The sequence below is a fragment of the Engraulis encrasicolus genome, chromosome 3 (assembly GCF_034702125.1).
Source record: "Engraulis encrasicolus isolate BLACKSEA-1 chromosome 3, IST_EnEncr_1.0, whole genome shotgun sequence".
Taxonomy (NCBI): domain Eukaryota; kingdom Metazoa; phylum Chordata; class Actinopteri; order Clupeiformes; family Engraulidae; genus Engraulis; species Engraulis encrasicolus.
The window spans coordinates 51743953-51763702 of record NC_085859.1 but is presented as its reverse complement, the minus strand read 5'-3'; the positions used below and the strand labels follow the sequence as shown (position 1 = coordinate 51763702).

Sequence of the window (19750 nt, the reverse complement as noted above, 5' to 3'; positions counted from 1 at the left end):
TATTAATAACACAAATTGGCTGGCATATTTTACACACTTAATATGACAAGTAGTCCATCAAATGTAGATTTGCACCTAATATTTGTCAAGCAAAAATCCTACAAACCTTTATCACAAAAGACAAACACCAATCACAATTTTTGAAAACTAAAATTTCATTTATTCCCTTACAGCACACACAGGGAGGATAGGTCCAATATCCGTGCTGCTTTGTGCGTTCATCCGCTAAGGCAACATTGCATAGCAAACAAAAAAGAAACAGTATTACCCCAAATGCACAGTGCACATACAGTAATGGAAACTATCATACCAATATTAATCATATAATAATTAAAATAAAATATAATAAAAACAAAAACATGGACGATCATAAGCACACATCTACTTGGGCACTTACAGTTTTCTAGGTGTATTCAAAAAATCCGATTTAGTGACTTAACTGGGTAATGTTAAGATGAAGTGGGGGAACTCATTATAGAAATCCTTATGAATGGTCTGACAGAATGATATAAGTCACTGAACCGACTTGAAGCACCCCATCTGGTGAGGCAAGGAGCTTGAAATATGCCAGCATTAACACCAAAAACACGACACATTCACTTCAACAACACAGACTGGGTTAAAAACACTGATGTTACGACACTTCACATCTTGCTGAATAGGGCTGAAAGTATTCATGTTCAGTTAAAAGCATCTCAAGGTTTTGTCACTTCAAGACCATAAACAAAGGTTGTGGTGTATTAATCAGATTGGAAAAAAAATGTCCATTAAATGTCCACTTTAGTGCATGACACAAAGTTCATATCAGGAAGAGATGTGACGCTCATTTTGGGAAGAAATTGATGTGATACACAGAAATCGTGAAAAGATCAATAATAACTATGAGGGGATAACCATAGGGAATAAATTGAAATTAAATTAAATTTCGAATGAAGCGTTGTGAAATCTTTGGCTAGGTAACGGAATGGTAAATGAGACAGATATCTCTTGAAATCTACACAGGCACTTCAAAGAAGGTCAGCAGTTGAGGAAAACATGTGTTAACTGATCTATGTACTACACAGTAAATGTTATGGTGTTATTTCAACACTATTCAGAGCACATCTGGTCCTACTTTAACTCTGAGTGTTGAATTAACAGTGTGCAGTTGTATATGCTCTGTAAGTGTAAATTGAACAGTCAAAGAGTTGAATTTATCACTACAGTGAGTGGGACCACATGCTCAGGACAGTGTAAAAATTTACACTGCAAATTTAACTGCACTCCCCCCATTTCCCTTCCTTTCCCTGACCATAACCTTGTTAGTGTGTGAAGTGTCTATATGCTTATAGTCTAGGCATCACATGTTATAATCTCTGCGGACTGTATGCTGCTAATCAGGCAGTGCGGTGTGTTGCACGATGCCCATGCAGACTGTAGTGTATTGTCTTTGATAGCTGCTCGACTAAAACGGTGTCACAGAGCGGTGGCATATACTACATGTCAAGTGCAAGGGATTCTTAATTCTGTGTTGTAGAGAGAAAACTGGTGTATTGTAGTTTAAACAGAAACAGGTCGTAAAATACTCCCCACCGCCATCTTGCTGTACGTATGTGTCTTTCCTTTTGTTCATCCGTATGGCCACTGTAGAGGATGTTAGAATTCTGCATTTTAAGCCAAAAACATAAAGGAAAAATGATCTACTGGAAATTGATCAGTTTTGATCAGTTGAAGGATGGCAAGTGATATGATTGTTTTATTTTGCACTATTGCTGAACACTGGTGTTCTTTCAATTTAGTATCTTCTAAGGTGTCAACTCTAGAGCCAAACTTGTTCTTGTTATAAATATGCAATGCATACGAATGTGCAGTATATAGGAATAAAGACCAAATAAATACTCAAAAAAAATAAATGCAAATTGTGACTTTTCAAAAAATATATTTTATAGTTCATATCTCACTCCCTAAGGGGAGTGTGTTTGCTTGGCTTTCAGCGTAACTGATATTAACACTTAAAAAATATGCGACCAAATAAACATGAGGATATGAGAAACTTGAAAAACAAAACCAAAAATCATCCTAAAAACAATAACAAGTGGCAAATGAACGGCTTACAGAGGGTTAAGCCATTGACTTTGGAGTGTTATTCCATTGAGTTATCTACTGGCTTTCCCATGTCATATGATGATGTCCTGAGTGTTCTAAGATGACGGTGACTCTACGTGTCCAATGCGGTTCCCATCGCGTCTCGCATTCCGCCCCACATCCCTACCCAGAGGAGTCAATCCCGGGCTCAGAAAGTAAAAACCCTGACACAAATTTGATCCAACCAGCTCTGAAACTGCCAATCATAATGACTACTCAAGACTTGCTCAGTGAAGTCACTTGTGCTGGAAGGAAACGATGACAGGGTTTCTACTTCTGAATCAGGTTCACCTCTATCCCTAACCCTTCTGTCTGCCAGGTACACTGCTTTATAGTCCATCCCTAAACGCTGCCCCCAGATCGCCTCCCCATAGGCCCCTCTAGTCCTTCAGGGGGGTGAAAGTGACCCCAGGCCAGTCGTACGTCTCCGGCAGGAAGCAGTCGTAGTCGGTGGTCCACATGGTCGAGCGTACAAACTTGTTCTTGTCCAGAGGCTCCGGGTAGCGGAAAGCCATGCCCTTTGCATACACATACTCCACCACCTGAGGAAGAGGAGAAAGATTTAATAATTATTATAACATTAATAGTTTATGATAATGTACACATACTCCACCAAGAGATGGAATAATCATTATAACTAGAAATGCACTTGGAGATTGCAGACCTCCGCCAAGGAAGCCATTTGATAGAACATTTGACTATCTTACAGCCTAATTTTCCACCCTTAGTCTTTCTGCTTAGTTTTTGTAACGCTAGAAACTGGAATGTCAAAATTCGCCCTATCCCGCAATGGTGTAGAATCTCTTTTTTTAAATCCTGGATCCGCGGCGGAGGTAATACTATTACTGAAAGCCGTGCCCTTTGCATACGCGTACTCCACCATCTGAGAGAGGGGAGAGATGGGCTACAGTGCATATGGATTACTATTCTGTTTTGATCCAGTTAAAACTACTCAAGATAATGAAGTGCCAAGCAAATCATCAGTCAGTCAGAGAACATGACGAATGAAGAGAATATGCATGACTTAATTTATGCATAAATTCTTATAGATGGAAAAAAAGAATAGCACGTTAACCTACTAGCCTAACCTAATAGCACCTTAACCTACTTGTTACTCCACCGAGGTAACCTGGCTTTCTTTCAAATCTATATTTAAAGAGTTCATTTAAATACATCTACATCGAGCAGTCTTGGGAAATTCCCTGTGAAGCCAAGGCTCACCTTGACGGCCATGGTTACGGACACCTCTCGAATGTTGGAGAGCGGCGGGTAGAGCCTGCCCTCGCTCACATCCGCATCTGTCACCTGCTCCGCCAGAGTCTGTCCAAACAGAGAGCAATGACAGACATTAATACAGACTGGCATAGTGTATCAGGGTGTGTTGCATGTGAGTGGGAGAGGTTGTGATTAAGAGAGGGGTTGTGTGTGTGCGTGTGTGTGTGAGAGAGAAAGAGAGAGAGAGAGAGACAGCGAGAGTGAGGGCGAGAGAAAGAGAAAGAGAGAGAGAGAGTGAGTATGAGTGTGTGTGCGTGTGTGTGAGCGAGCGAGCGAGAGAGAGACACAGAGAGCGAGAGAGAGAGAGAGAGAGAGAGAGAGAGAGAGAGAGAGAAAGAGAGAGAGAGTGAGAGAGAGCGGTGCATTGGTGAAATGCAGCTCACCTTAGCTGCCTCCAGGAAGACTGTGTCACTGATGTGCCTAACTCCACTGAGGATCACGGCCAATGCCACTCCTGCAAAATAAACACACAAGGCCACACAGGAAGGTGAATGTTAAAAGTGGTTAAGTATGTTACTTCATTTAGAAAATCCCTAAGACATGACTGTATAAGTAATTGGTGCAACCAATAATAACAAGTTGTCAACATAAATCAGTTCTTTTGTGGAATTGATGCTGATATTTTAATGGTATGTTATTTTGAAGTGTCCATGTGGGGGCAGTGTGTAGTGAAAGGATGATTGTGATCAGTGAGGAAATGCACGCTGTTTAAACCCCTTAGCGCAGCACTATGGCTCTCTGTAATGTCATAGCAATGTTGTTATGATGTAGTTCAGCATTTTCAGCAAGTGAATAGGGTCGCCGGCGACCCCTGCTGCAGTAAGAGGCTACAAAACGATGTGAATTTGTGAACTAATGTGAACTATTATGAATGTATAATTTGGTGTATGCGTAGCCCAAATCCAATCGTATCTTGTTACCCGTTTGTAACATATCTGTTGTATTCAAACAAACTACAAGCTTCTATCTGTCAGGTAATATGAGTCATCATCCCTCCTCACTTTCGGATTTGCTCCCTACCTCAGGCTAGCGCTTTGGGACGAGCATCCATGTTGTGCTTCAGATCGGAATGATTGTGCAAAGCAGCTTGGGATTTCCCAGGCTACGCTTCCCCAGGTGTGTACAGTAAAATTGGAAGTACTCCTACACAGTATACTGTATCAACATCATTAGGTACAGTGGAATAACTGGCATACAAACTATGTACAAACTATGTCATGTACTGCACTAGTGTTGTAAGTACATCGGTAAGAGTACTTCTGCTTTACACACCTCTGCATGTTGGCCACCATCACAAAACGTTCAGAACAAAAGACATATTGTTCAAGCACAGTGGCGTGTTGTCACGTGCAGATAAAGCATGTTCTCAGCACTAGCACCTTTCCTGCGGTAACAGTTTTGATGACTATGGCTCCCGGTTCCCTATGGTCAGCTGACCCATTTCCTCATTCCTTGTTTCAATGTCAGGGTGACAAGGGATTACTTTATATGCCGGTCTGACGCTGCTGTCTAGATCCGGAAAACTGTTATTTATTACCATAAAAGAACATAACAGCAGGAAATGATTCAAATTCACATAATCGCAATGTTTGTTCAGAGGTAGTCACCAGGAATTGCTTGGACTGGTGCTAATGAGTTGTTAGGAAACTCTTTTTTTGTTACTTTATGTAACCGCCATACTGGGTCAAGCCTATGTGAAGGGGGTGGTGCCACAACAGTAACTCAGATTTCTCAGATAAGCAGCACGTGTCCTTAACTCAATCTTAAACATTTAATCACAAAACTTTCTGAAACTATCAGTATTAAGTCTTAAGTGCCGAACTTCCACTTAAAAAAACTCAATTGGTCTGGGTCTTGTGAGCACTGGTATCATGTGTGGCCATGTCTAGGCACTTTCTGTGCTCACCTGGGAAGATGTAAGCGTTGTTCCCTTGGCCAGGGGTCAGCACACGGCCGTTGGGTAGAGTCACTGGGTCGAAGGGGCTCCCGCTGGCAAACAGACATCTTCCCTAAAGACGACGACACCAAACCACAGACATTAGGAATGTGCAGTAGTGAAAGTACAAGAAAACTGAGGTAGAGATACATTCACATGTATGTGTGTGAGCGACGTGTGTGTGTGTGTGTGCGTGTGTGTGTGTTTACCTCTGTAAGCGTGTAAGCATCCTCAGCTGAGCACTCTGCTTTGGTGGTGGGATTACTCAGGGCGAAGATGATTGGCCTTTCATTCAGAGCACCCATCGCTTTGATGACATCATGTGTGAAAAGTCGTCCTGCTCCTGCCACACCTGTAAATCGAACATATGAAGACCTTAGCAGCCCAGTCTTCAGCCAACAATCTGATTCGATCAATGAATATACAGTAACAGCACTGGCTCTTATCAATGATGGTACAGGCTAAATTAGGTGATTAGGTACAGGGTATGGTTACAGTCCCTAGAGAAATGTGAGGTTAGATCAGGTGCCTTGCTCAAGGGATGGATGACGAGGGACTTGAATCTGCATTCTTACGAGACTAAGCGCCAAACAATTAACCCTTAGCTTCACGGACTTTAAAACAAGACCTTATCCATTCAGTAGTGAGAATGGTTAACAATCTAATTCGATCAAGGATGCGACAGCCTTGGCTTCTTACCAATGATGGCTGTGGGTTTGATGGTGTTGACGGCATCCAGGAAGCTCTTGACCTCTCCAGGGCTGGGGTGAACAAACGCTTCCTGGTTGCTGTCTGTGCCCTGGGGTCTACCCTGTGAATACGCATCACACACACAAGCGGGTCAAGAACCTAAAGGTTTTATGATAAATCCTTTTGACATATTCATGTGAACTGCATGAGGGATAAAGACCTTGTCCTAGTTTCTACTCTATTAGAATAGATTTCTGTGTGAAATATTGCTGTTGAAATTCAACATTGCTGTCTGTCAGTTATCAGATGGCCAAGTGGCTCAGCAGATTTCAAAATGCGGAAAGTGAGAGGAAGTGAAACTGCTGTCGAGAACTGGCGTCACAAGCAACGAGCAACGTTTCGCCAAGCTGCATACTCTCTCTCCAAAGGCAAGGCTTGCAGATTTTGAAATGCAGGTGGTGAGAGGAAGAGAAACAGCTGTCCAGAACAGCTGTCTGCTGTCTAGAACTGGCGTCACACACAACTAGAAAAGCTTCACTGAGCTGGAATACTCTCCCTTTAAAACAGAGTATTGACAACTAACATACATACTGATATACTGAATTGATATGTAAATCCCAGCAGCCTTGTCCCATTCCTTACCTGCACCAGGAGGCCATGTTTGTCAAACATCCAGATCTTCTTCCTGGCCTCGGCCTGAGAATTGCCTGCTTCCATCATCGCCATGGTGATCAGGTTAGCGATGCCCGTAGCGGCCTGTGGGGAACACCGTCCTCTTTATTTAAATCATGGGATAGTCTTCAATTGAATTCCTTATTTTAATAATGCTAATTACATTACATTTCATTCTTTAATTTTATTCTTCTGATTGTTTTAGAACTTAACTTTACATTTGCTGCTAGCCGAATGGCAAAGAACAAGTGGTCGTGTATTACTAAAGGCTCTGTGTAATGTCATAGTGGTGTAGTACTATGGTCGTTAAGATTTTTCGTTATTTTCAATTATTTTCATTTCAATGTTGATTATTACAGCGTCCCACTGGAGGAACGGCACGCATTATGGGGCTACTGTCACAAATACATAGCAGTACGCACGTACCTCTCCGGCTCCCAGGAACAGCACTCTGTGTTCGGTGATGGGTTTCCCAATGGCCCTCTGGGCAGCCAACAGCCCAGCCAGTGCTACTGACGCAGTGCCTGAGATAAACACACTGCTGTTAGTACTCAGTGCAGCTCAGAGCAATAGGTCATGCTTATCAATTAAAATACTACACATTCCCATTCCTCAGAAGAAAAGGGTATTTGTCAATGGCAGAGGAGAGAAAAATATCCACTAGTAGCAGCTATAAAAAGCTCATTTATCATGGTGTGCATTTCATACAGTTCACAATCTTCTTAATATCATTGTGAAAACATCTTAGTAGTGTGTTTCACTATTAATTATGAAATTTGTGGAAAGAAAAAAATATTCACAAAAGATGATTTACTATCTAATAAGGTAAAAAGATCTACTGTATACTGCATGCACCCTCCAGAAAGCAAACCAGTTCCCCATCGACGGATGACCGATAGTGAAAGAGACATATGGGATGCCAGACACCCTGCCACCAACCTTGAATATCGTCGTTGAAGGTGCAGTACTTCTCTCTGTACTTCTTGAGGAAGCGGAATGCGTTGTGGTTGCCGAAATCCTCAAACTGAATGAGCGTGCCCTGGCCATACTTGTCCACGATGGCCTCCATGAACTCATCGATGAGGTCGTCGTACAGCTGGGAGCGGTCGCGCTTCTGGTACAGGCCCATGTACATGGGGTCCTTCAGCAGACTCTGTGGAGGAGGGAAATGTATGGTTCAAATTACATGAGAGTAATGGGTGCTAGGTAATCCGAGGTACTGGGTACACTAGACCAGGGGTTCCCAAACTTTACCATGACAAGGCCCCTCCATATACCGTTAGTTTCCGGCCAAAGCCCCCTTACATTGGTTGTACTATACTATTTTTTCTGCGCTGTTTACATGTATGTGTGTCAGTGTCCCATTGGGATATATAAAATAACTATAATATCCACAGTTGCAATAGATTATTATACCGTTTTTAACTAATTGGAATATTGTTTAGCTGATTGTGGTTTATTTTGGTGCACATTAATTCATTAATTATTTATTTTATGTGTTATACTTCTGTCTGCCAACCTTCTGCAGCCCCCTATCATCCCTTCGCGGCCCACCAGGGGTCCCCTGCCTCCACTTTGAATATCACTGCACTAGACAACTTTGGGACATCCGAGAGACATAAAGCCCCCTGGGAGCAGTCTTGCTTCTGATACAATCCTTCAGCAGACTCTAGGATGGAGCGACCTGTACAGTTGAAATTACAGAGGTACAGTATATCACGAAAGTGAATACACCCCTCACAGTTTTGCAGATTTTTGAGTATATCTTTTCATAGGAAAGCATTACAGAAATTTAACTTTGACACAATGATTAGTGACCTTTTGACAACATATTTAACCGCTTAAATTTCTTGTTCACTCAGAAAAAAACAAAATACAGCCATTAGTGTTTGAACATGTACTCACAAAAGTGAGTACACCCCAGATTAAAATCCGGTAGAGAAGGGGCTATGTTGGCTCGAATCGTCTCGAAATGAAACGAAATGAAAAGGGATGACAAGGGAGGTCATCAGTGTGCGTTTCAACCTTTCTTTGCATTGAACTTTTAAAATTTGAGTCTGCATCTGGCTTAAATAGATTAGTGTGAGATTTGAATCCAATCCTATGGAGAATATCATGATCTGCTTCAGTAGTCACAGTGCATGTTGGCATGCATGTTTCTTTTAGGTGTATTTCAGATTGCCAATGTTGACAGCATTCATGCATCCCCAAACCATGTCAGTCCCACTACCATGCTTGGCTATTGAGAGGATACACCTTTTTTGTAAAACTCACTTGTTTACCACCACACATGCTTGACACCATCGAAAGCAAATTTGTTTATCTTGGTCTCTTCAGATCACACGACATGGTTCCAGTGATCCATATCCTTGGTCTGTTCATCTCTCTTCAGACCAAGATAAACAAATTTGCTTTAGATGGTGTCAAGCATGTGTGGTGGTAAACAAGTGAGTTTTACAAAAAAGGTGTATCCTCTCAATAGCCAAGCATGGTAGTGGGACTGACATGGTTTGGGGATGCATGAATGCTGTCAACATTGGCAATCTGAAATACACCTAAAAGAAACATGCATGCCAACATGCACTGTGACTACTGAAGCAGATCATGATATTCTCCATAGGATTGCATTCAAATCTCACACTAATCTATTTAAGCCAGATGCAGACTCAAATTTTAAAAGTTCAATGCAAAGAAAGGTTGAAACGCACACTGATTACCTCCCTTGTCATCCCTTTTCATTTCGTTTCATTTCGAGACGATTCGAGCCAACATAGCCCCTTCTCTACCGGATTTTAATCTGGGGTGTACTCACTTTTGTGAGTACATGTTCAAGCATTAATGGCTGTATTTTGTTTTTTTCTGAGTGAACAAGAAATTTAAGCGGTTAAATATGTTGTCAAAAGGTCACTAATCATTGTGTCAAAGTTAAATTTCTGTAATGCTTTCCTATGAAAAGATATACTCAAAAATCTGCAAAACTGTGAGGGGTGTATTCACTTTCGTGATATACCGTATTGGGTACCCACAATCTGCTATCTGAAATTCAGCAGACTCTGTGGTAGAGAAGGTGGAGAAAGAGTGAAGAGAGGAGTTAGGGCTGCTTACTGTGCCCTCTGACCAAAAAATTTTTCTTCAAAGAGGGAATAGAACAGCCCACAGAGGAAAAAAGAATGTATTTGTGTAATTGATGTAAAATGCAACTCCTAATAATAATCTAGTACTCCGAAATTACAGTGATACATAACAAATCAGGAGAGAGGGAGAGCATAGTACTGTTAAAATCAATTCTCCCTCTGAGGGAAGCACATTTTTCCCCTTTCCTATTTTTATTTTTTTTTTCTTCGGCAGGGTTCACATCGGCATGCGAGTTTCAGCATTTAGGCGTTTGTGTTTGGTGACCTCTGTTTGGACCTTCAGTAACAGGTCAGTGGGTTCACAGTGCACAAGCCTGTCAGAAATGATCAGAACAGCCCATGCATTGAAATAGCCCCTTTTACATTGCATAACATTGCATTGCATGGCATGGCATGGCATGCCACTTAGCTTTCAGTATAACTGAGTCAGTGAGTTCCAAGGAATTACGTGCAGCACCCTAAGGCATAGGAGCCTTGTTCAAGTTCATTTCACATAGTAAAAAAATGCTTCATGCAGGGAGGACTCTGGGTGCAACTATATTTTAGAAAATGTGAAATCTACTGTCTCGACTGAGCGTTGGATTAACACTTCATTTTTCACTGTGCACTGTGTATTTATAAAGATGCTTTTGAGTGCTATTTACTTCCCCCACCCACATAACATGTCTCCTACTGGCGCAGTAAAACGTGTAAACGTGCCAACCAGTCAAGACCAAACCCACCAATACATAATTAGGCCACAGATGGCCATTTAGCAGACTTAGTGCAAAGCTGGTGAGCAAGAGTTGGAAGGAACACTAATCACAACACCAGTCTGTTTCACCACAGCAGCTTATTATGCTACAACAGCTGTTTCTTTAAGCGGTTTCTGTGCGTGGGAAGGAGAATGGCATTCAAATCTCAGGGTTTTTTTATGTTTATATACAAATGCTAACTGGAGTTTTTAAAAAATCTCCACTTTTTTAAGCTAGGTCTTTAGGGGAAAAACCTCTGTTTGCTGCATATCCATCCAACAACAACCATCTTAATGCGTAGTACGTTCCTCAGGGAGACGCCGGTTTGAAAGTAACAACAGAAGACAGCTCACTCACTCGCTCACTGCACAGTAACTCTCACAGTAACACTCACTGCACAGAGTTAATTTAACACTGAGAGAGTACATTTCACATCTTCTGGAGTGTATTTGTCCCAGACTACTCTCTGAGTGTTGAAGTAACACCACATTTTTCTCTGTATAGTCAACAACCATCTCCACCTTCCTCAGGGAGACGGTGGTTATAACAAAACAACAAAAGACGGCTCGCTCGGTCATTGGCTCATTCCCTTGTTATCTGTGTTCACTGACCTCATTATCGGTGCCCACGTCGATGACGACGGGCAGGCATTTCTCCGGCCGGATGCCTCCGCACGCGGTGTAGAGGCAGAGCTTCCCCACGGGGATGCCCATGCCGTACACCCCCAGGTCCCCCAGCCCCAGGATACGCTCCCCATCCGTCACCACCACCGCCTGATAGGGGGACAAAAACACAAGTCACATGAGCATCCCCTGTCAAGGAGCAGGGCAAAGGCAGATCCAAGTTATGATTGCTGGAAGTCTGCACACTCGAAATCGTTTTGTTACATTTATTTCAAGGATTTCAAGAGTGCGGGATTTCCATCAATCAGAATACCACCATTGTCAGCTCATTGAGTACATGCAGAAGAGAGAGGTGGGTGTTGTTCAATATAGGTTATTGGCTTGCAGCCTTCCTGAGTATGTATTTAATCCGGGAAGTTAAACATTTTTCACAGTCATTCATTATTAAATTCATTTCACATTCTTATACTGTATATATTTTCATTTTTATTATGTACTGAATGAAATCTGCACACTCGAAATCGTTTTGTTACATTTATTTCAAGGATTTCAAGAGGGCAGACTTCCATCAACTAGAGCACCACCACGGCCTGCTCATTGAGTGAGTACATACAAAGGGTACAGGTCTTTTCGTCGAATGGATTCTTGAGAGGGGACCATTCGAACAAAACGTTGGACCATTCGTATAAGGCAGGGGATCTTTCGTCGAGGACGTTCCGTCTACCGCAAAAGCCTACGAAAGGTCCTTAAAATTGAACTAAAGATCCTTAGGTTTCAACTAAACGTCCCTTCAGCCTGCCTATATTAGAAATGTAAATCAGCTTTTTTAATGCTCATTTTAACGGGTTTTCTTCAGCCTGCCTATATTAGAAATGTAAATCAGCTTTTTTAATGCTCATTTTAAGGGTTTTGTTTATTTAAATATGTAAATCAGCTGTTAAGTTTTGTTTTTTGTTGATTTAAACATGTAAATCTATAAATAAAATGTACTTACTCATTTTAACTGGTAGGGCTATGTTGTTGGTTTTTTAACGTTTCCGTCGTTACATTTTTTGACAATTTACGTTTACGCCCTTACATTTTTTGACAAAATATCTAGACAATATTTGAGAAGCTTTTTTTTTCACATCGTTACATTTTTTGACAATTTACGTTTACGCCCTTACATTTTTTGACAATTATCTAGACAATATTTGAGAAGCTTTTTTTTTTTCACTTTTACGCCGTTACTTTACTCCCATCTGCGGGCAGAGAGGCGGGACCAAGCACAGCCTGCTCGCTTTGAATCAAAGCAGTGTGTCTAGAAGTAGGCTATTGACCCTTGTGCTCGCTTTGAATCAGAGCAGCGCGCGTCTAGGCTGTAGACTATAGTGCATCTAGAAGTAGGCTATTGACCATTGAGCACATTGTCATGCAGCGAGTTTTCTGACTTTCCGTTAACTTTTTAGATGCGAAGCACCAGCAACAAGAGAAAGCTGTCTCCCGACACTTTGATGTTTCTGATTCTGAATGACAACAAATAGTTCGCGCATGAGCCAGAAAACAATACAGTGAGGAGAATAAGTATTTGATCCCTTGCTGATTTTGTTGGTTTGCCCACTAATAAAGACATGATCAGTCTTTAATGTTAATGATAATATGTATTCTAATATGGAGAGACAGAATATCAAAAAGAAAATCCAGAAATTAACTCTAAAGAATATATAATAATTGATTTATATTTAATTGAGGGAAATAAGTATTTGATCCCCTGCCAACCGTTAAGAGTTCTGATCCCAAAAAATCAAATGGCACTTCCAATCAACTTGTTTTCTGAATTGAACACACCTGTTAATAGTAACCTGCACAAAAGACACATTGAATCTGCAGAATCAGTCCATAGAATCAGTCAATCAAACAAACTAAACTCGCCAACATGGGACAGACCAAAACGCTGTCAAAGGATGTCAGGGACAAGATTTTAGAACTCAACAAGGCTGAAATGGGCTCCTGGATATTAAAGAGCAAACTGTTGGTGCATTTCTTCCCAATTTTAGGACATACAAAATGATCATCAATCATCAATCTTAGGCCTGTCTGTGGTTCCATACAAGAGTTGACCTTGTGGGAATTTAATAATCAGAAAAAAGGAGATAAAGCACCTCAAAACTGTATGGGAGGAGCTAGGAAATGATCTCAAGGCAGCTGGGACCTCAATCACTAAGAAAACTATTGGAAACACTTGATACTACAGCAGATTAAAATCCTGCAGTGCATGTATGGTACCCCGGCTTCAGAGGGAACCTGTTCAGGCTCACCTGAGGTTTGCCAATGAACGTCAAAGTGGATTAGGATATGATTGGGAGGTGCTGGAATCAGATGCCACCAAAATCAAACTGTTTGGCATTAACAAAACTCAAAGTGTTTGGAGGAAGAGAAATGCTGCCTATGATCCCAAGAACAACACCTTCTCCAACATCATAAATGAAAGTGGTAACATTATGTTTTGAGGTTGTTTGTCTGGCCAAGACACAGGACAACTTCACATCGTCAAGAAATGGATGGAGGGAGACATGTAAACGTACAATGCTGCATGCCAACCTCTTTCCCACCACCACTAGACTGAAGGTGGGTCATGGATTGGCCTCCCAAAATGATAATAATCCATAACATACAGCCCAAGCAACGAAGGAGTAGCTCAAGCAGAAGCACATTAAGGTCATGAAGTGGCCTAGACAGTTTCCAAACATTAACCCTATAATAATCCTGTGAAGGGAACAGAAGCTCCCATTTGGCAAGCTACAGTCATACAACTTAAGTGATTTAGAGATGATCTGCAAAGAAAAGTGGACAAAAATCCTTTCTAATATATCCACAAACATTGTAATTAACTGAAAGAAACATCTGACCTCTGTATGAGAAAACAAGGGCTTTGCCACCAAGTATTTTGTCTTCTTTGACTAGAGGGGTCAAATACTTATTTTCCTCAATGGAATACAAATCAATTAAAATATATTCTTCAAAGTTATTTTCTGGATTTTCTTTTTGATATTCTGCCTCTCTATATTAGAATACATTTTATCATTAATATTATAGAATGATCATGTCTTTATTAGTGGGCAAACCGACAAAATCAGCAAGGGATCAAATACTTATTCTCCTCACTGTATAGGTCCTAACAGTGTTGAAAACATTACAGAACCCATGCACCTGTGTTAAACCCATGGCTACAGTAGAGAGAGAGAGAGAGAGAGAGAGAGAGACAGAGAGAGAGAGAGAGAGAGAGAGAGAGAGAGAGAGAGAGAGAGAGAGAAGTTAAATCGCTACGTTGACACTGCACAGGAGCGCGTTCTCTCTCCGCCGCGTAAAGGTCTTTGCATGAACAAATGCAATGGTAATTGAATAATAGTTTGCCAGTATTGCAGGGTGTATTAAACCCAGTGTACGTTGGGGTGCAAGGGAGAGCAAGGAAGAGAGCAGCATCTGTGATTAACCGCTTCGAAATGTGTGCGTAAAACCTGCTGTTAACCAGTGGGTTTTGTGAAGCTTGAAGTGTACCGCATTAAAAAAAAGCTTTGTTTGATGTCGTGTTTGTATTTTACTTTGACGTTGCCTATAGTCCTCAGTTTATGGGTATTTTCAGTTGACCCCCTACACGTTTTCTTTCTGTCATGTAGGGTATTGTAAATAAATCGACCGTATTTTTTTTTATCATTTTGATTTCGGACTTAATTTAGCCCTTCAATCACCCCTCTCCAATTGCAAACTTTACCCTGATAGAAGAGCATTCGCTACCCTGCACGTACTCGTTAAGCACTTATTGTCTGACTGATTTTGGTTGCTGCCAATAAGGTAAGTCTATCTTATATAAAAAAGGGTCTGTCGTCGTTTTGGCTGAAGGTTGACACCACGAACCAGATGACAATTGCAGTCTTGCCGCGGGTCTTGAACAGTGCTCTCTCTTTCCGATTCAGATTGCTTCTTCTGAGAAGGCATCTGGCTACCGCAGGAGAGGGGAAAGGTGGCAATATTATCCACAAGCTTGTTGGATAAATTGTGTTTAGCCTATCACAGATGAGGTTCTGGAATATTTTGTAGTGCATGGAACATTGACAAGGAAAGGTAGCTATTATATCCTCGTGAATAGGTCTTCGACTTTTCAAAATGCATCCTCTCAACATTCAACATGTAAATGGGTTATTCTGTAGTCCAACGCTATCCTGGCAGGAGAATCATTCGTTACAAATACTGCATACACACTCAGCAATTGTGTCTGTTGGTTTTTGCCCTCCAGGTCTTCATAAAAGCATCTACCACCGCTGTGATAATTTGACTACACACCGCTGAACAGTTAACAGTTTTTTAGGCTACTGTATTGACAATTGCAGTCATGCCGCTTGTCTTGAACTGTCTCTTCCCGTTCCATATCGTGACAGCCAGATGAGAAGCGCAAAGGTGGGGGCTATCCGCGATCGCGGAGGAAAGGTGTCAATATCCATAGCCTAACCCTTGAACTGTGGAGCAATTACATATTGTTTAGGTTCTTGAATACTTGGAATTAGCATGGAATTAATTTTCCATTAATAAGGAAACGTGTAAGATTTATCCTCAACCCTCCCCGATAATGTTTTGTCATAGGCCTAATGTTAATGCCCTCCCCAACACACATCCACAGTACAATATTGCGACACACGCTTGGCACAATGATAGGCCTACTAAATGAGTTCAATGTTCTTGCAACACTTTTCCCAAGAAAAGTCAGTTTTCATTTCGAGATTCCAGAGCAAATCAGTTGGTACTGCGCTGCTCGCTTGCTGGACAATAAACGTTGAACTGAACCGTGTTGTGTGCGTGTGTGGCTATGTGTGTAGGCTACCATCGCATGTCCATGATCGTCCGTGCTCTTATCATGCAAATGACATGTCATTTGATTTCAAAAGTGCTGGCCCGGTCAATTACCATAAACCCGAGTAAGGTTTGAAAAGTGCTGGGTACAAGGCTACTTCCGATTTGAGGTTTCATGATAAATAGCCTAATACGCATTGGTGTATTGACGCATAATGTGGCCATATTAAAAATTAAAAGCCATCTGCGCTGTCTTGTTTATTTCTGATATCCTGCGCTGAAGTCATCTTTATCATACATATTATTAATGCAACGGTAACTGAGTGGTTAACCCATCATAACTACATGTAGCCTTGCATAATGGTGCACGTCAATTTGTTGTCATAACTTCGCTCTGTCCCTTTTGATTTCTTTCATGTCCACTTAGTATGCTTTATTCAATTATCCATGGATGCAGGGTCATTCACTGGACTGGACACTATTGTAAGAGGTGAAATAGACCACGATTCAGGAACGACAGACAACAGGAGTAAAGGTTATGGTAGTTTTATTTTTACAATTTCATAAAATACAATTAGGAGGGAAAAACCCCACAATATCCATGCAGCCAGCAGCGTTTGTAAACTGCTATCGTCTTTGAATAAATGAATCACAATCTGGAGACACTCGGACGATAGTAGCCTACAAAAGTTAAGTTAAGTTACACACTCAGTCACTGCTGCCGGACGTTGGCTCGTCGATTACTTAATTCAACTATAACACGCGCAATAGCCTACCCAAATGCAACTTACCTACAGTTCCCAAAGCGACCGGCCGCACGCAATGGATACCTACTGCCTACGTCCCGGCACGACAGCTTGTAGACAGTTCAGCAGCCCCTGCCCCACCCCAGCGCTTAGCGCACAAGTCTACACTATTGTCCAAGTGTTGTTATTTCAAGAAAGCAAACTGTCACTGTCCGCCGGCCGCTGTCGTGACATCTTTCATTAACACTAGTATTGTTTTAACAAGTGAGGAGTCCGTTGATAGTTTCCTTAAGGGTGAAGTAGCCTGCTCTTTAGGCTAGCGTTGCCTCCTCCAGCCAACCATTCGGCGCACAGTGTTCAGACTGTAGCAGGATGATAGGCTAATGATGATGGTCAGGGCGCACATCAGTGCTTGGGTTGTCTATACTTTTATCTGGAATACTGTCGCCGATCAGATAGAAATGACCCTGTTATGAACCCGAGTTTAGTAGATATCGCGCAGTGAACGAGGCAGCCTGCAAACAGTTTGAAGCGCAATGTGGCTGTAACACGTTAGAAAGTAGCCAAACTCTGTTACTTGTTATGAGCGTAATGGTGGGGTGGCGTCCGGCCAATGTCATATCCTAAGCGTATCGCTCGGTGCGTAATTCCAAGAGCAGTATAATGAAAAGGAAGAAAAGGAAGATGATGGGCTAGACCCGAAATGTTTGTCCCCTGTCTGTCGGTTTTATTTACTTTTTTCGGCTTTGTTTACAGTTACAGTACAGTTTTTGATTCTGCATTCAGCTCCAGTGTGCGACTCCTTTCTTTCTTTTTAAATTATGAACTATCGTTCTTTGTGCACGCTATGAAATGGCAATAAACCTGTTACTATAAACTACTGGTTAACTTTGTATGCTTTCTAATGTTGGTAAAGGCGGGATAAGCGGGATAATGTCCACACGTGACTACGGAAAATATATTTCCTTCCAAGCAGAATAACAGCACTCCGCCTTCGGCATCGGGGGTGTTATTCGCCCATAGGAAAATATTTTCTTATAGTCACGTGTGGACAATAAATTATCTCTTACCTTTACATTACTGTTGTAGGCCTACATTTTAAAACATTTCGTTGATATTGTAGCGGTGCAACCGACTGTAGTTTTAAGTTATGAGATGGGCGCCAGTAAGGCAGCAATAAGATTGCCGTTACCTTTCCAAAATGAATACAAATCAGTGATCAACACATTAGAAATAACTCAGATCATCACAACGAATATCTTTTCTTATTTTTAGTAGTGCATTTTTGCAAAATCCTTGTTTGCAGACTTGTGCGCTTGGTCTCAATTTGGAACAGCTCACATCAATGTCTGGCTTTAGCGATTCTTGCGAATGGTGATCTTCTCGGCACACTTCATGGTTCCCTCTCTCTTGCTCTCTCGGCTTGCTTCCTGACAGTCTCACCCGCCATTTGAAATTAACCCCATTTTATAGGCTGCACATGTAGTGCACAGGGGGTAACGCTGCTATCTCACTCCGGAGGAGGCAGAGGCAGTCCGTTACGATATAGTATATTTATAAAATAGGCTATAAAATAGGCCTAATGATAAAAAAGCAGTCTGAACTAAAATAATAATAAAAAAAAAATAGAGACGCACGCACACACTTTCTACATGGTTCGATTTTTGTTTTCATTGCATTGTGGTGGTAGGCACACAAGTTTGATAAAATATAAAAAATAATAGGCTAATAAAATAGGCAGACTACACTAAACGTCTGCCCAGTTACACGAAAGGTCTGCATGGGTTGAACGTAACGTCCTTAGGTCTTCTACGAAAGATCCGCAGGTACTGCACGAAACGCCCCATGCCTTCTATGAATGGTCCAACGTTTTGTTCCAATGGTCCCCTCTCAGCAATTCATTAGACGAATCGTCTCGAATTCCATACAAAGTGCACGGGTGTTAATTAACTGAAATGAAACTGAAAAGGCAAGGTGACTACCGAAGAAAATTATAACAAAATCATACCGCTACGCTGGTCTCAGGCCAGTTATCCAGGATGGAGCGCACATGTCCTCTGTCCATGATGGATATGAAGAGACCTCTGAGGGAGGGGGAAAAGAGGAAATGCTTGGATTAGTACACAGCACAGCTGATGGCAACAACACCATAAAACCATAAAAGCTAATGCTTGGACTGTGCAGCACATTACAGCTTCCTTGCTCTCTTTAACTGATGGCTACAGTACGATAATGTGCCAATAATATGTGTACAGTGCATTTTGGGATACATTTGTCTAAGGATTTTGGGATATGATTGTCGATGATGTCCAGTCCTCTGTTCATTCATTCTATTCCTAAAAGTGTACTCCAGCATACTCCTTTTTTTCAAATGATGCCAAGGTTGTCAACCCATAATAAACATAATAATAAGCCATTATGTTACACTTACTAAGTGTCAGTACTGAAAGTGAATTAACCCATTTTAGCCCAAGGCCCCTGCAAAAAAACGCCTGCTGAAGCCATTTTTGGGAAAAGGTGCCTTCTGCCTATTAAAACCTAAATATCTCAGTCTCTGAAGCTCATACAACATGAAATAAATTGCATTGAAAAGCTAGGACCCTCCTTTTGCATTGGAATCCACCTCTTACATACCCACATTTTATATTTAAAAAAAAACTAAAATCTCAATAGACTGAATGCAGCGCATATGTCGCTCAAAGGTCAAATAACGCATACGCAGCATCAGGCTAAAATGGGTTAAAGAGGTTTGCAGTGGTGTAATAGTCAACTCACTTTGGTCTCCTGAAGATATGTCCGTACTGTGTGCAGGCGAGGCCCACGGTGGGGGTGTAGACGATGGGCATGAGGGCCTCAATGTCCTCCATCAGCACGCGGTAGAACAGGCGCTCATTACGCTCCTGAATGCCCATCAGGTAGATGTACCTGGACACACACACAGACAGGTCACGTGATCAGTATCTATCTGCCTATCTAGCTGCCTATCTGTCTA

The 19750-nt window shown here is 41.6% G+C and overlaps 1 protein-coding gene across 1 annotated transcript in view; it reads right to left on the bottom strand.

Annotated features, from left to right (window-relative positions):
• Positions 1–131: 131 nt before the first annotated feature.
• me2 (malic enzyme 2, NAD(+)-dependent, mitochondrial) overlaps positions 132–19750 on the bottom strand; it is a 29077-nt gene continuing 9458 nt past the window's right edge. The window contains exons 4-15 of the mRNA XM_063195678.1: positions 19534–19683; positions 18767–18842; positions 11177–11338; positions 7637–7850; positions 7124–7221; positions 6668–6781; positions 6035–6146; positions 5545–5687; positions 5306–5408; positions 3783–3853; positions 3346–3444; positions 132–2666 (exon numbers count right to left, since the gene is read on the bottom strand). Of these exons, the coding sequence (XP_063051748.1) occupies positions 2505–2666; positions 3346–3444; positions 3783–3853; positions 5306–5408; positions 5545–5687; positions 6035–6146; positions 6668–6781; positions 7124–7221; positions 7637–7850; positions 11177–11338; positions 18767–18842; positions 19534–19683 (1504 nt within the window). The 3' untranslated portion in view covers positions 132–2504. The remainder of the gene's footprint in view (positions 2667–3345; positions 3445–3782; positions 3854–5305; positions 5409–5544; positions 5688–6034; positions 6147–6667; positions 6782–7123; positions 7222–7636; positions 7851–11176; positions 11339–18766; positions 18843–19533; positions 19684–19750) is intronic.